Here is a 16,270-nt window from a genome sequence, read left to right as displayed (position 1 = left end):
CAGAGACAGCATCAGAACCGGGTATGCAAAGACAAACAATCATTAATCCTGAAGCAGGGAACAGACATCAACCTGGACAGAGACAGCATCAGAACCGGGTATGCAAAGACAAACAAACATTAATCCTGAAGCAGGGAACAGACATCAACCTGGACAGAGACAGCATCAGAACCGGGTATGCAAAGACAAACAATCATTAATCCTGAAGCAGGGAACAGACATCAACCTGGACAGAGACAGCATCAGAACCGGGTATGCAAAGACAAACAATCATTAATCCTGAAGCAGGGAACAGACATCAACCTGGACAGAGACAGCATCAGAACCGGGTATGCAAAGACAAACAATCATTAATCCTGAAGCAGGGAACAGACATCAACCTAGACAGAGACAGCATCAGAACCGGGTATGCAAAGACAAACAATCATTAATCCTGAAGCAGGGAACAGACATCAACCTGGACAGAGACAGCATCAGAACCGGGTATGCAAAGACAAACAATCATTAATCCTGAAGCAGGGAACAGACATCAACCTGGACAGAGACAGCATCAGAACCGGGTATGCAAAGACAAACAAACATTAATCCTGAAGCAGGGAACAGACATCAACCTGGACAGAGACAGCATCAGAACCGGGTATGCAAAGACAAACAAACATTAATCCTGAAGCAGGGAACAGACATCAACCTGGACAGAGACAGCATCAGAACCGGGTATGCAAAGACAAACAAACATTAATCCTGAAGCAGGGAACAGAGCTTGGGAACAAACACATATAGTGGCGGTAATGACATAGGTGATTGAGTCCAGGTGAGTCCAGGTGAGTCCAATAATAATTTGATGCGCGTAACGAGGGGAAGGCAGGTGTGTGTGTACTGATGGTGGCAGGAGTACGTAATGCTGGGGGAGCCTGGTACCTCCGAGCACCAGGGAGGGGGAGCTGGAGCAGGCGTGGCACCTAGTGATGTTATCACAACCCAAACAGATAAACCACCTTATTTGTTAATATGTAACCATTTATTGCCCTGACGCGGTCATGGTTGTGATGCATCCAGGGCTGGCAGAGCCGCTACTGAGGAAAACTCTTCACAGGAAGCTTATCATGTCACCATGTTCAGAGGAAGTATAGCTTATGACTGTAAAGTCAACAGATATAATTCAAGGTGAGTTATTTCTTCTAGTACCACAAGTTGAAAAGGAGAATAGAAAATGGCTGGGTGCAACACAGACTGCGTTGAGAAACCGATAGCTAGAGGATTTGAAATACTTGGGCGTTTTGTTGGTAGACACCACTTGTGGTTTTTTATTCTTCCCATGTTCATTTCTGCGGGTCTTGGCGGAGGATTTTACTTCCTTGCGGACAGAGAAGCTAACGGCATTGAAGAGATGTTCACACCTATGGACGGACCAGCAAAAGACGAACGACAAGAAGTGAAAGAATACTTTCCACAGAACGATAGCGACTTCTCACGTTTGCGGCTCTATACCGAAGGCACCTTTGCATCTCTCATAATTGTTACGCCCGCAGCAAATATCCTCACAAATCCTGCTTTTACAAAAATGATTGCTATGGATAGGGAAGTGAAAGCCATTGACGTAGGAACATTTAATTTCTCAAACCTTTGTGTTAAGAAAGGTGATGTGTGCGTGTCAAATTCAATCTTTGATATTGTAAAAACTCCCAATGTTACCACTATTGATTACCCATATCACGACAACATTTTCATCGCATCTGAAATCGGTGGTGTGAAACTGAAAACTGGATCGACTGAAATTGAAAGCGCAAAGGCAATTCGACTTTTTTACTTCTTAAAAGAAGACAACCAGACTGTAAATACGATGTGGCTGCAGAAGTTCATAGAGACGGCGTCGACGATGCAAAAAGAAGACGGCGTGAGTACATGGTTTTAGAGATGAAACACAGGACATGTTCTCTTGTCAACTTGTATAGGATGGGTGTCTTCTCACCATGTTTAGGCCTACAGCCTAATTGATCAAACTGCACATTTAAGCTCCATTTAAAAAAAAAAAACAACATGTCATGTCATGATAATTTGATTATTCAAACATTTTGAGTTGTTTTACTAATGTTACCTGAATATGGTCTTTGTATCTATATTCTTATTTGTCTTTGCAGATGACCATATCGTATTTTACATCAATATCAAGGGATGAAGAGTTTGAGAAGAGCTCTGACTCAATCATTCCCCTCTTCTCATTGACCTATGCCCTGGCCATCACCTTTTCAATCGTATCTTGTATAAGGTATCTTTTCTGATTTCAATAAATATAGGACAATGAATATAGGACAGCTCGAATGGAAAATCGCAATGACAGTGTTGACTGTAAAAAGCTAGATTTTGGGGCTAAATTTAAATCAAATCCACATTTTGACCCACAATGCTTTTTAAAAAGGCAAGTCAGAAAAGGACCATAACAAACAAACTATTTTATGAAAAACTCATTCTCAGCATTTACATTTGAATCATTTAGCAGACGCTCTTATCCAGAGCCATTTACAGGAGCAATTGGGGTTAAGTGCCTTGCTCAAGGGCACAGCGACAGATTTTTCATCTAGTCATCTCTGGGATTTTACCTACAAGTAATGATCATGTTGTTTTAATCAGCTTCTTGATATGCCACACCTGTCAGGTGTATGGATTATCTTGGCAAAGGAGAAATGCTCACTAACAGGATTGTAAACAAATGTGTTCACAAAATTTGAGAGAAATAAGATTTTTGTGCGTACGTAAAACTTTGGGGATCTTCTATTTCAGCTCATGAAACACTGGACCAACATTTTACATGTTGTGTTTCTATTTTTCTGTTCAGTATTATCATGAACAGTGATTGAAATCAAATGGAACGACCCAGCAGGAACTGACAGTAAAAACACAACTTCTCAAAACCGAGGTGGAGACGTTCATTACTGATGGGCACCACGACATCGATTTACAAATTGTTTTGCAGCGTCTTTCGTCGCACAGTAACATCGCTATTGCTACTATTTAATATCAATGTGAGGATTGAGAATCCAATTCCAGAGCCACTCGTTGGAGTCCGATGCGATTCCACATCATCAGTCAATATAGTACAGCTCAATTGAAAATGATAATAACAGCGTTTATTATCTGAAACTAGATTTGTGGCTCAAATCAGTCGAACCCACATTGTAACTGTATTACTGTTTTCAAGGCACATCAGAGAGCACTACTTATTAGAGTTTACCCACTAATGTTGTGTTTGTCTAGGTTGGACTGTGTTAGGAACAAGGTGTGGGTGGCGACCTTTGGTGTCCTCTCAGCTGGTATGGCGGTGTTGTCCAGTTTTGGGTTGTTGCTGTACTGTGGGATGCCCTTCGCTATGACTGTGGCAACAGCTCCATTCCTGATTCTGGGTAAGCTTACAAACTCTCATTATGATACAATAAACCAAATGCAACTGACATCCTGTTTAGACCTGATATGAAATGTACTCGGCTTGTGATCTTAACAGATGTGATCACAGGAATGAACACGGGTAGAAACAAGATCTGACATTTTGTAAAGCAGTGTCCTTTTTCTCCACAGGAATTGGTGTTGACGACATGTTCATCATGATTTCTTGTTGGCAGCAGACTCAAGTTCATGACAACGTAGAGGACCGTATGGCAGCTACATACAAAGAGGCAGCTGTTTCTATCACCATCACAACACTAACTGATGCCCTGGCTTTCTTTATTGGTCTGTTAACTCCCTTTGGTTCTGTACAGTCCTTTTGTATGTATACTGGCACAGCTGTGCTGTTCTGCTACTTGTACAACATCACCTTCTTTGGTGCATTTCTGGCACTGAATGGAAGACGTGAAAAGAGCAACAGACATTGGCTGACCTGCATGAAGGTTTCAGAACCAGAGGAGAATTCTGAAAAGTACAACATCTGCTCTGTAGGGGGAGCTTATGATCATGAAACAGGAAAAGAGGAACCAATGCCAATTAACAACTTCTTTAAGACGTACTATGGTCCATTTCTAACAAATAATTGGACCAAGGGGTTTGTGATCCTGCTCTATGCTGTATATTTGGGCTCAAGCATCTATGGTTGCTTACAAATCCAAGAGGGCATAGACCTTAAAAATCTAGCAGCTGATAGCTCCTATGTGGGTAGCTATTATGATAATGAGGACGAATTCTTTTCAGAGTATGGCCCAAATGTTATGGTTGTTGTGACAGACAGTGCGTTTAAATATTGGGACGAAAGTGCTCGGAATATTCTTGACTCCTGCCTTCAAAACTTTGAAGGTCTACCAATGGTTTCTCAAAACAGGACCATATCTTGGCTCAATGAATATCTTACATTTGGAAAGATGACCCATTTGAATCTAAGTGAGGAAAACACATTCAAAAGGAATTTGTCTGCATTTCTCGAGAGGTCTGATTTCATACAAGATGTGAATTTTACAGACAACACAATATATGCTTCACGTGTGTTCATTCAGACAGTCAATGTCAGTACAGCTGTTGATGAAAAGAACATGTTGAACGAGCTTCGGGAGACCGCTAGTGATTGTTCAGTAAAGTTGGTTGTTTACCACCCAGCTTTCATATACTTTGACCAGTACGCAGTCATTGTTAGTAACACCATCCAAAACATTGTAGTTGCCACTCTTGCCATGCTGGTGATCTCCCTCCTGTTGATTCCCAACCCAATATGTTCTCTTTGGGTGACCTTTGCCATTGCCTCTGTCATAGTGGGCGTTGCTGGTTTCATGGCGTTTTGGGACGTCAATCTCGACTCTGTATCCATGATCAATCTTGTCATCTGCATCGGTTTCTCAGTGGACTTTTCCGCTCACATTTCCTATGCCTTCGTCTCTAGCGATAAGAGAACTGCTAACGAGAAGGCTATAGATGCGGTCTATCACTTGGGCTATCCTATCATACAGGGAGCTGTGTCTACTATCTTAGGAGTGGTGGCTCTGTCTGCTGCTGAGAGCTACATCTTCAGAACCTTCTTTAAGATCATGTTCTTGGTCATTTTGTTTGGGGCCGTCCATGGTATAGTGTTTATCCCTGTGTTTTTGTCTTTCTTTGGAATCTGCGGCGCTAAAGTTGGCAATGAAGAAGATGCAGGTGATAACCCTCAAGATAATACCTATCAATTGAAAAAGAAAATGAACGATAATATCGTTTGTGAAAACAATTTCTGACTGTCCTTAAAACTGCTGGGCCGGGTGGTCATTAATTCTTGAAGCAGCTAAGCACTATCCCCCCAGCTGAAGGATTTGCACCTGTTTCTACTGATAACTATCAGACATAGAAACTGCTAGAAAAAAAACATAAAATAAAGTTAATGATAAAAGTGTATTGTGTATGGACGCTTAGTAAATCTGACTTGCATTTAACAAATGTAATTATATTTGAGTCATAGTTGTAATATGTAGGAATCTATAGAATAAGAATGTCTAAGTCATTCTGAAAAACACATAAACATAGTAGGTTATATGTTATAGATTACAGGTTACAGGTTATAGGTAACACATTCTTTGTTGTTGGTACTGAGTTTGTGTCATGCATTGCAAAGGTAAAAAATATATATATATATATATATGTGTGTGTGAGATTTCATATTTAATTTCTATTTAGTCATATTGAGTTTCAGTCTATCAAACTGTGCGATATAGTTTTTTCTGTAGTGTCTATTTTTTTAACAATGTTCATTCATTTGGTTCGTGTTTTTCCACAAGGCATTTGAAGTGTCCTGTTTATTATTTTACTACATCTGTTAATTACACGCAAGTAGACTATGTTGATGATATTAATGGTAGATTAATCCGTATCGCGGATGTTCAACGTTACAGTGTGAGTGCAATTTAACACCAGAAAAGTCATTTTGACTTCAAACATTCTAACAGTCTAATAAATATATTTCATAAATGCAATTGGGAAAAAAAAAGAATAATGTGGCTATGTTTATGAAGGTCATCAGAGTAATCTTGAACAAGATTTCAAGGAGCACAATAGCTTTCTCATTAGTTTATGTTACTATAGGCTACCTGTTGCAGCATGCTCAAATGCAGAGTTTGATTTTAGCTTTGATTTAGTTATTTGGCATATTTATAGTAGTTATAATATATATTATTATTATTATTATTATTATTATTATTATTATAACTATTATAATAGTTATTGGGGAATGGTAAGGGAAACCTCTGAATATCTTTCTGATACTATATGGAAATCAAACACGTTCTACCTGCATCTGTTGAAGGATTTGAAAAATGTAACTTTTTGGCCTCTCACGGAGGAGGAGAAAATAAATTACATGTCCTCTTTAAAACTGCTTTTATAAGACAAATGATGTTTGTGACATTGAAATTCTTACAGCATACACGTGTTTAAATAGACTTATTTAGAAAAGGAAAGGCTTGACTTTGAAAATGCTAGAGATATTTGAATTTTTAAATTCGTATGGAGTCAAAATGACTTACTCGGCTCTTCTAATACTGAAGGTGTACTTCCTGTTAGCGGAGGGTAAATTCAGGGTAAATGTCGACTCAATCGGTTTACATTTCTAATGTTTCAGCGATACAGACTGAATGGAGCCCTTAGTAAAGAAATCATGAATAAACTGTTGATTGTCACCAACTTCCATATTTGGCCTATACAATTTTTTATATTTTATGTGCAAATTCAGAGTCATTTCGTTACTATGCTATTATATTCGCTATGATATTCTTATATGTTATGTGGAGTACTAATGACTTATCATGTAATCTTCCAAGGCATTGACTCAGCTTTAACTAAACGAGTACCTTCGTGACTTTCTGGTGCATTCTGGCAGCACAACATCCCTGCAGTCCTCTCCACCGAAACGAGCGCACCTAGCCTACTCGTTTGCCTCACGAAAATGTTTATAATGCAATGAGAGGCCACATGTGTGGCTGTTGTAGAAAAACACTGGGAATATTTGGTTAAATAAAAATGTCTGTCTGGTCTCAGGAAAAGAAAAAAAAAATTCCAAATGGATTGAAGTAGCAGCAAATGTGTTGAATGGGTAAATAATAAACATGGAGAGCCTCACAAGTTTGTCGAAATGACCTTATGTCTTTCAATCTAATAGGCACGTTACTTACTTTTGTACATATTCATCAGAAACTTTTTGTAAGTAGTTAGGCCTGTCTTCTCCAAGATTAGCTGGGTTTTAGCCCAAAATAATTGGATAAATATATAAATATGAGTAGTTGACATACAGACCTATCTTCACAGGTCCAAAAAGTTGGACCCATTTGGGAATGGACCTGTGGCTTTCCCACCCGGACCGTAGACCTGGTCCAATCCGAGTGAGAGAAGCAGCATAAAAGTAATTTTTCTAAGGTACTTTATTAAACGGAGCTGATAAAGCATGGGAGAAGGGAGAGAGGAGTGCCACCCTAGCAGTTGAGGGAGAGGCCGCACTGTGAGCGAGGGACACAGGGAGCAAGGAGGGAGTGAGAGACAAGGAGGGAGGGAGAGACGAGAGACAGCAACCAACCAAGCCAACTCGTGCTATAGTAGACCAATAGCTGCCATAGCTAGGTTATTTATTATCAAATATGATGACATAGTTCCTGCCCTGACTGCATCAAACCCGGGAGAAGATAGTTAAGCAACATAGCTAATGTTAGCTAGCTAGGCTAATTGAGACCTGCAGTGCTCGCGTTTTCTCATCCTGCAGTTACAAACAACAACATCTCCATTCAGAATATTAAGTAGCAACCTACCTGTAGGCTCTTTGTTGTAGTAGCCTATCCTTTTAACTTTCAATTATTTTGTCCTTTTAATTCCATTGATTATATAGCTCCTAACTTTTGCTACACACGGAGGATCTATGACTGTAACCTATTGCCGTCTTTGATGAGTTTAAGGAGTTTTTTTCAGTTGTCACAGTTCCAGAAGAATTGCTGTCTCAGTTGCATGAATACTGCATTCAACCCGTAGTGTTAGACTTCCTGATGCAACTTGCTCCTGTTACAGTAGCATATGGAGTCTCTTCAAGGCCCAGGTTTCCTGTCAAAATAGGCAGCTTGACAGTGTTTGAACCTCTGCAAGAGGAAATGATTGTGTATCTGAAAGCAATTGATGAAGGTGTTGATCACTATGAAGTATGTGGTTGCTTTACAGACAAAGAGGGAAGAGTTTTGGTTGAGCTTAAGCATGTGGTGATTAAATATCTTGGGAGCCGCTCTCATGTTGTGGAAGAATACTTCTTCCACAATGAATTCAATGTTGTCTGTGAGGATATCATCTCCTCTAATGCCAGCGAGGCACCAAAGGCCTTGGTATTTTCCGACCAGGTAGGCCTTCCAAAAGCCATGCAACCACACTTAAGTTCACAGTCTAGATACATCTCCTTCACACAATCTAAGGAGGTCTTGAGCCAAGGATTTCCTACACTCCTGGCAAGCCTTAATATCACAGATCTCAACAAACACTTCCAGGAAGTCTTATTTGTGTGGGGTCAGGAAGATGTGACTTCACTGAGAACTGAGTATGTTCTGGAGAGTATGATAAGCTGCTGTGAGATGCTCAGGAAAATTGTCCTGTCATTGAGGGCCATGCAATTTACAAATTTCATCAGAGTAATAACCTACCGGTCGGCGGAGGATACGGTGGACCACATCAGCGCAGGCTTTGTCCTGTCAGGCATGACTAGATCGTGTGCTGCAGAAATGGAAAAGCTTTCCTTCCAGCTGATTGACATCAACTCTGTCTCTACAGAAGACATCATAGCTCTGTCTCAGGTCTTAAAGTCATACCCTTGCAAAAGATACCCAGAGTTGGTTGTGAAAGGTGGGCTGATTTTGAAACCTGATTTTGTACATACTCCCATTGGAAGCATTGAGAGCACTGAGGGAAGCATTTTCTCCTCAATGTCTGAGCCATGCATCTTTCAGACAAATGACCCCTGCAGAATGACTAGCTTGTCTGCCATTCCTTGTGATGTTGACAACACAAACATCCATAAGAAATCAGTTAAGATTCAGCTCAGTAAGATAGGCGTTCATTCCTCAGACTACTATCCTGTCAGTGTCTCTGGGCTGAACTATGGTCAGACAATGTACTGGAACAATCACACATCTCAGAACCACCAGCTTCTGGCTCTTGACTTCAGTGGTACTGTCACAGCTGTAGGGAAAGATGTGAACACACTGAAAGTGGGAGATGACGTAGTATCATGTTATCCCATTGCTGCATCTTCTAAGATTGTGATTCCTGAAGCAGCTTGCTACAAGACAAAGAGGCTTACATTTCTGAAGGAGGCTCCTTGTGTGTCCTACTTTGTTTTGGCATGGGAAATACTGCACAGACTGTTACCTACCATCAAACAACGGAGAAGGTTGAGCATCATCTCCTCTGTTCCTGACTCAAGTCTGCTGAAGGTCCTAATCCAGACAGCAAACAAATCAAGATGGAATGCCATTGTATGGACACAGTGCAGTGGAATGTTTGCTGATGCAATTCTCCTCCTTCCACCATTTGATAAATCTCTGTTGGCAGAAGTCAGCAATTGTCCTGATGTCAGACATGTTGTCATTGTCTGTGAATCCCAGTCCCACTGCTTGCTTGAACAGAGTGTGTTCCAGAATGTTAAGGATAGTGTTCACATCCAGACTCTTCAGATGTCCAGCATATTACAAAAGGGATCACTCATTGCCAAGAGGCCACAGATTTATAATTGGCTAAAGTCCATGCATTTGGGAATTTCTCTAGAGACCTCTACCTTACAAAGAATGTCATCCGGTAGCATTGACTTCCTGTCTGTTGAGTCGTACTTCAGCTCAAAGACCCTGTCTGTTGTGGCGCTGGGTAAAGATGATTCCAAAGGCACACTGTCCAACATTCAGTTGCTGCCTAAACCAACCCAGCTATTCCAGAAGAAGTCTGTGTACATTGTCACAGGTGGTCTCTCTGGGCTGGGGTTTGAAACAGTGAAGTTCTTTACTCAGAAAGGTGGAGAGTACATCGTCATACTCTCCAGAAGTAGCCCCACACCAGACATACAGCAGGAGATAGTCAGAGACAATGGAGTGCCCATATTGTATGGATGGGATGTGATGTCTCTGTCTCTGAGCATGTGCTCAGAGTGATTGGTCTCATTGGTCAGAAGTTTCCCTCTTGTCCAATCAAAGGGGTGTTTCACAGTGCAGTCGTCCTGCATGATGGATTGATTGAAAACCCTTGACAAATCCCACTTTGAGAAAGTCCTAAAGCCCAAGGTGAATGGAGCTCTGAATCTGCACCACGCCACAAAACACTGTTAGACTACTTTGAGAGCTGCTACTCCTCTATCGCCTCACAAACCAAAATGATCATATTTGACCAAATGGTCGAGCTCTAAACATGCACAAATTCCCATAGGAACACAGCCATTTTAAAAGCACAGGGGCCTTGTGCAGGAATGAATGATACATATGAACTTTAAACTTGTTGTTTTTTTAAACTGAAGTCATAACCTTTTCACTGATGTAATCAGATCTCATGTCTGATCCCCAGTTCGTCCACTAGATTGCAGTAGAATATCACATGACATAACTTGGTCACTTGAAACCATTCTGGTATGTCACTGTACTAAAAGAGACTTTCTGACTTCTAAAATTTACCCAATCAGGGCTTTCTGTTTATAACGTTTAAAAAAAATTAAAGGAATAAAACACATTTTACACAAGGAAACGTCAAACTAGTTTTCCCATTCGTTTTTTCCATTGGAAACGAGTGAGACAGATGTGCGTGTGTGTGTGTGTGTGTGTGTGTGTGTGTGTGTGTGTGTGTGTGTGTGTGTGTGTGTGTGTGTGTGTGTGTGTGTGTGTGTGTGTGTGTGTGTGTGTGTGTGTGTGTGCACGTGTTATGGGAGAGCAATGACTAGTAAAATAGTTCTCGTGAATGACCTCATTACTGATTACTGAACGCAAAGTTGATTGGGTGGCTGTCTCCATACTATAGTGTCGCTCTTATTGAAGCCCCCCCCCCACCAGACTACACATTTTCGAACTCTATCATTAATGGGAAAAAGGGTGGGGATGATAAAATCATTGTGTTGGGTGATTTTAATATTCACATTGACAAAGACACTGACTCCAAGGCCATTGAATTTATGAATCTTTTGAAATCTATGGACTTTATCCAACATGTTACTGGGCCCTTCCATAACTGTGGCCATACTCTGGACCTGGTTATTACCAAGGGGCTTTCTACTGGGCCCACCCATAACCACAGCCATACTCTGAACCTGGTTCTTACCAAGGGGCTTTCTACTGGGCCCACCCATAACCACAGCCATACTCTGGGCCTGGTTATTACCAAGGGGCTTTCTACTGGGCCCACCCATAACCGCGGCAATACTCTGGGCCTGGTTATTACCAAGGGGCTTTCTACTGGGCCCCCCCATAACTACAGCCATACTCTGGGCCTGGTTATTACCAAGGGGCTTTCTACTGGGCCCCCCCCATAACTACAGCCATACTCTGGACCTGGTTATTACCAAGGGGCTTTCTACTGGGCCCCCCCATAACTACAGCCATACTCTGGGCCTGGTTATTACCAAGGAGATTTCTACTGGGCCCCCCCATAACCACAGCCATACTCTGGACCTGGTTATTACCAAGGGGCTTTCTACTGGGCCCCCCCCATAACCACAGCCATACTCTGGACCTGGTTATTACCAAGGGGATTTCTACTGGGCCCCCCCCATAACCACAGCCATACTCTGGACCTGGTTATTACCAAGGGGCTTTCTACTGGGCCCCCCCCATAACCACAGCCATACTCTGGGCCTGGTTATTACCAAGAGGTTATTGACATATCCTCTGTTGTTGATGTTGCTCTATCTGATCACCACTGTGTATTTATAGTACCTTGTTGCCCACAGCACGGAGTAATACTGAACACATTATTAAGAAACGTAATCTGACCTCTGAAGTGCCTTGAGTCATTAAACAATACTCTACCACCTATTCTGCCTTCCTCTTGCGATGGTTAACTTTCATAGCAAATTAAGGGCAACCGTTGATGCCACAGCTTGAGTGAAGTTGAAAAAGGTCACATCCAAACAGAGAGCCCATTGGATGAGAGAGAAAATGAATAAATTAAAGAGAAATTGCAGACAGGCGGAGAGGAAGTGGAGAAAGTCAAAGTTGCAGGTCCATTATGATATTCTGTGAGAGCAACTTGGCATCGGGAATAAGGCAATTAGAAATGACAGAAGGGCAAATTTCTCTGACTTGATCACTAATTATCAGAATGACTTGAGAGTGCTCTTCTCGATCATTGATGGCCTGATTAATCCTACGAGCTTCTCCTTCACGTCTCTATGGATTAAAATGACAAACCCATGTGAACTTCCTTCAACATATAAATGTGATGAGTTTGCGGCAGAGACTTCAGAGATAAGATAACAAACATTAGGCTGGGTGTTAGTCAAGCAAGACCTGATGAGAAGTTTGATGATACAGGGCCTTCGGGAAGTATTCAGACCCCTTGACTTTTTCCCACATTTTGTTACGTTACAGCCTTATTCTAAAATGGATTAAATAATAAAGAAACCCTCAGCAATCAACACATACATAGTAGCCATAACCTATGGTCACCATAGTAGTCATAACCTATGGTCACCATAGTAGCCATAACCTATGGTCACCATAGTAGTCATAACCTATGGTCACCATAGTAGCCATAACCTATGGTCACCATAGTAGCCATAACCTATGGTCACCATAGTAGCCATAAACTATGGTCACCATAGTAGCCATAAACTATGGTCACCATAGTAGCCATAACCTATGGTCACCATAGTAGCCATAACCTATGGTCACCATAGTAGCCATAACCTATGGTCACCATAGTAGCCATAACCTATGGTCACCATAGTAGCCATAACCTATGGTCACCATAGTAGTCATAACCTATGGTCACCATAGTAGCCATAACCTATGGTCACCATAGTAGCCATAACCTATGGTCACCATAGTAGTCATAAACTATGGTCACCATAGTAGCCATAACCTATGGTCACCATAGTAGCCATAACCTATGGTCACCATAGTAGTCATAACCTATGGTCACCATAGTAGCCATAACCTATGGTCACCATAGTAGCCATAAACTATGGTCACCATAGTAGCCATAACCTATGGTCACCATAGTAGCCATAACCTATGGTCACCATAGTAGCCATAACCTATGGTCACCATAGTAGCCATAACCTATGGTCACCATAGTAGCCATAACCTATGGTCACCATAGTAGCCATAACCTATGGTCACCATAGTAGCCATAACCTATGGTCACCATAGTAGCCATAACCTATGGTCACCATAGTAGCCATAACCTATGGTCACCATAGTAGCTATAACCTATGGTCACCATAGTAGCCATAACCTATGGTCACCATAGTAGCCATAACCTATGGTCACCATAGTAGCCATAACCTATGGTCACCATAGTAGCCATAACCTATGGTCACCATAGTAGCTATAACCTATGGTCACCATAGTAGCTATAACCTATGGTCACCATAGTAGCCATAACCTATGGTCACCATAGTAGCCATAACCTATGGTCACCATAGTAGCTATAACCTATGGTCACCATAGTAGCCATAACCTATGGTCACCATAGTAGCCATAACCTATGGTCACCATAGTAGCCATAACCTATGGTCACCATAGTAGCCATAACCTATGGTCACCATAGTAGCCATAACCTATGGTCACCATAGTAGCCATAACCTATGGTCACCATAGTAGCCATAACCTATGGTCACCATAGTAGCCCACAGTTGAAGTTGGAAGTTTACATACACTCAGGTCGGAGTCATAAAAACTTGTTTTTCAACCACTCCACAAATTTCTTGTTCACAAACTATAGTTTTGGCAAGTCGGTTAGGACATCTACTTTGTGCATAACACAAGTCATTTTTCCAACAATTGTTTACAGACAGATTATTTCACTTATAATTCACTGTATCACAATCCCAGTGGTTCAGAAGTTTACATGCACTAAGTTGACTTTGCCTTTAAACAGCTTGGAAAATTCCAGAAAATTATGTCATGGCTTTAGACGCTTCTGATAGGCTAATTTACATAATTTGAGTCAATTGGAGGTGTACCTGTGGATGTATTTCAAGGCCTTCCTTCAAACTCAGTGCCTCTTTGCTTGACATCATGGGAAATTCAAAAGAAAGAAGACCTCAGAAAAAAAACTTGTAGACCTCCACAAATCTGGTTCATCCTTGGGAGCAATTTACAAGCGCCTGAAAGTACCACGTTCATCTGTACAAACAATAGTACGCAAGTATAAACACCATGGGACCACGCAGCCGTCATACTGCTCAGGAAGGAGACGCTTTCTGTCTCCCAGAAACTAACGTACTTTGGTGCAAAAAGCACAAATCAATCCCAGAACAACAGCAAAGGACCTTGTGAAGATGCTGGAGGAAACAGGTACAAAAGTATCAATATCCACAGTAAAACAAGTCCTATATCGACATAACCTGAAAGGCCGCTCAGCAAGGAAGAAGCCACTGCTCCAAAACTGCCATAAAAAAGCCAGACTACGGTTTGCAACTGCACATGGGGACAAAGATTGTACTTTTTGGAGAAATGTCCTCTGGTCCGATGAAACAAAAATAGAACTGTTTGGCCATAATGACCATCGTTATGTTTGGACGAAAAGGGGGGAGGATTGCAAGCCAAAGAACACCATCCCAACCGTGAAGCACGGGGGTGGCAGCATCATGTTGTAGGGGTGCTTTGCTGCAGGAGGGACTGGTGCACTTCACAAAATAGATGGCATCATGAGTGGGAAAATTATGTGGATATATTGAAGCAACATCTCAAGACATCAGTCAGGAAGTTAAAGCTTGGTCGCAAATGGGTCTTCCAAATGGACAATGACCCCAAGCATACTTACAAAGTTGTGGCAAAATGGCTTACGGACAACAAAGTCAAGGTATTGGAGTCACAAAGCCCTGACCTCAATCCCATAGAAAATTTGTCGGCAGAACTAAAAAAGCGTGTGCGAGCAAGGAGGCCTACAAACCTGACTCAGTTACACCAGCTCTGTCAGGAGGAATGGGACAAAATTCACCCAACTTATTGTGGGAAGCTTGTGGAAGGCTACCCAAAACGTTTGAACCAAGTTAAACAATTTAAAGGCAATGCTAACAAATACTAATTGAGTGTATGTAAACTTCTGACCAACTGGGAATGTGATGAAAGAAATAAAAGATGAAAGAAATATATTTTTCTGACATTTCACATTCTTAAAATTAAGTGGTGTTCCTAACTGACCTAAGACAGGGAATTTTTACTAGGATTAAATGTCAGGAATTGTGAAAAACTGAGTTTAAATGTATTTGGCTAGGGTGTATGTAAACTTCTGACTTCAACTATATGTATATAATGTATATATATATATACATTTAGTTTTGAAAGAATACATCTACAAATTAGATTATTCCAGCTTCATTAATAAATGAGTAAAGATGACATTTTCACTAGTTTAATATTATTGTATATAGTATTTTATAGTAAACTGTGTTAGAGACATGAGCATCTTCTCTGTTTGCCCACAGGGACTGTGCACCAGCCAACTGCTCGCGGCCTGCTTCAGATGATGACACGGCTCAGAAACTATGGGAGCTAAGCTGCAGGATGCTTTCTGTATCATGGGATTGAATAGCTCAGAAATACGGTGTATGGTTTTCATTGAGATGTCATTTGATGAGATATATGGTATATATGGTTGACATAGATTTTTTTTTAAAAATACTGTACAAATTGTCATAATGTGATATTGCACATCAATAATTAATTACACTAACATTTTGGGCATTTACGAACTCAGCATTTCATATTAGAATTCTACTGTATCTTTACACCATACAGTGGTTTTCATATTAGAATTCTACTGTATCTTTACACCATACAGTGGTTTTCATATTAGAATTCTACTGTATCTTTACACCATACAGTGGTTTTCATATTAGAATTCTACTGTATCTTTACAGCATACAGTGGTTTTCATATTAGAATTCTACTGTATCTTTACAGCATACAGTGGTTTTCATATTAGAATTCTACTGTATCTTTACAGCATACAGTGGTTTTCATATTGGAATTCTACTGTATCTTTACAGCATACAGTGGTTTTCATATTAGAATTCTACTGTATCTTTACACCATACAGTGGTTTTCATATTAGAATTCTACTGTATCTTTACACCATACAGTGGTTTTCATATTAGAATTCT

At 40.9% G+C, this 16,270-nt stretch overlaps 1 protein-coding gene and 1 non-coding gene across 3 annotated transcripts; both read left to right on the top strand.

Annotated features, from left to right (window-relative positions):
• The first annotated feature begins 1,021 nt into the window (after positions 1-1,021).
• Positions 1,022-6,627, top strand: LOC110535196 (patched domain-containing protein 3). 2 transcript variants are annotated; one of them, XM_021620060.3, is made up of 4 exons: positions 1,054-1,894; positions 2,139-2,266; positions 3,253-3,398; positions 3,571-6,627. In XM_021620060.3, exons 1-4 carry the CDS (start codon positions 1,211-1,213, stop codon positions 5,187-5,189), a joined length of 2,577 nt encoding a protein of 858 aa, XP_021475735.3. In that variant the 5' UTR covers positions 1,054-1,210; the 3' UTR covers positions 5,190-6,627. The 2 variants fall into 2 exon arrangements, with proteins under 2 accessions (XP_021475736.3, XP_021475735.3); XM_021620061.3 differs by lacking the exon at positions 2,139-2,266 and having other exon boundaries at positions 1,022-1,164.
• Positions 6,462-10,360, top strand: LOC110536536 (uncharacterized). Its single transcript, XR_016484320.1, has 2 exons — positions 6,462-6,524; positions 7,887-10,360. It is a non-coding gene; the product is annotated as an uncharacterized LOC110536536 (transcript).
• Positions 10,361-16,270: the final 5,910 nt, after the last annotated feature.

This window comes from Oncorhynchus mykiss, chromosome 11 (genome assembly GCF_057628025.1).
Source record: "Oncorhynchus mykiss isolate SJ-2025 chromosome 11, ASM5762802v1, whole genome shotgun sequence".
NCBI lineage: Eukaryota > Metazoa > Chordata > Actinopteri > Salmoniformes > Salmonidae > Oncorhynchus > Oncorhynchus mykiss.
The sequence above is the reverse complement of the archived record's forward strand: the minus strand, read 5'-3'. Positions and strand labels throughout refer to the sequence as shown.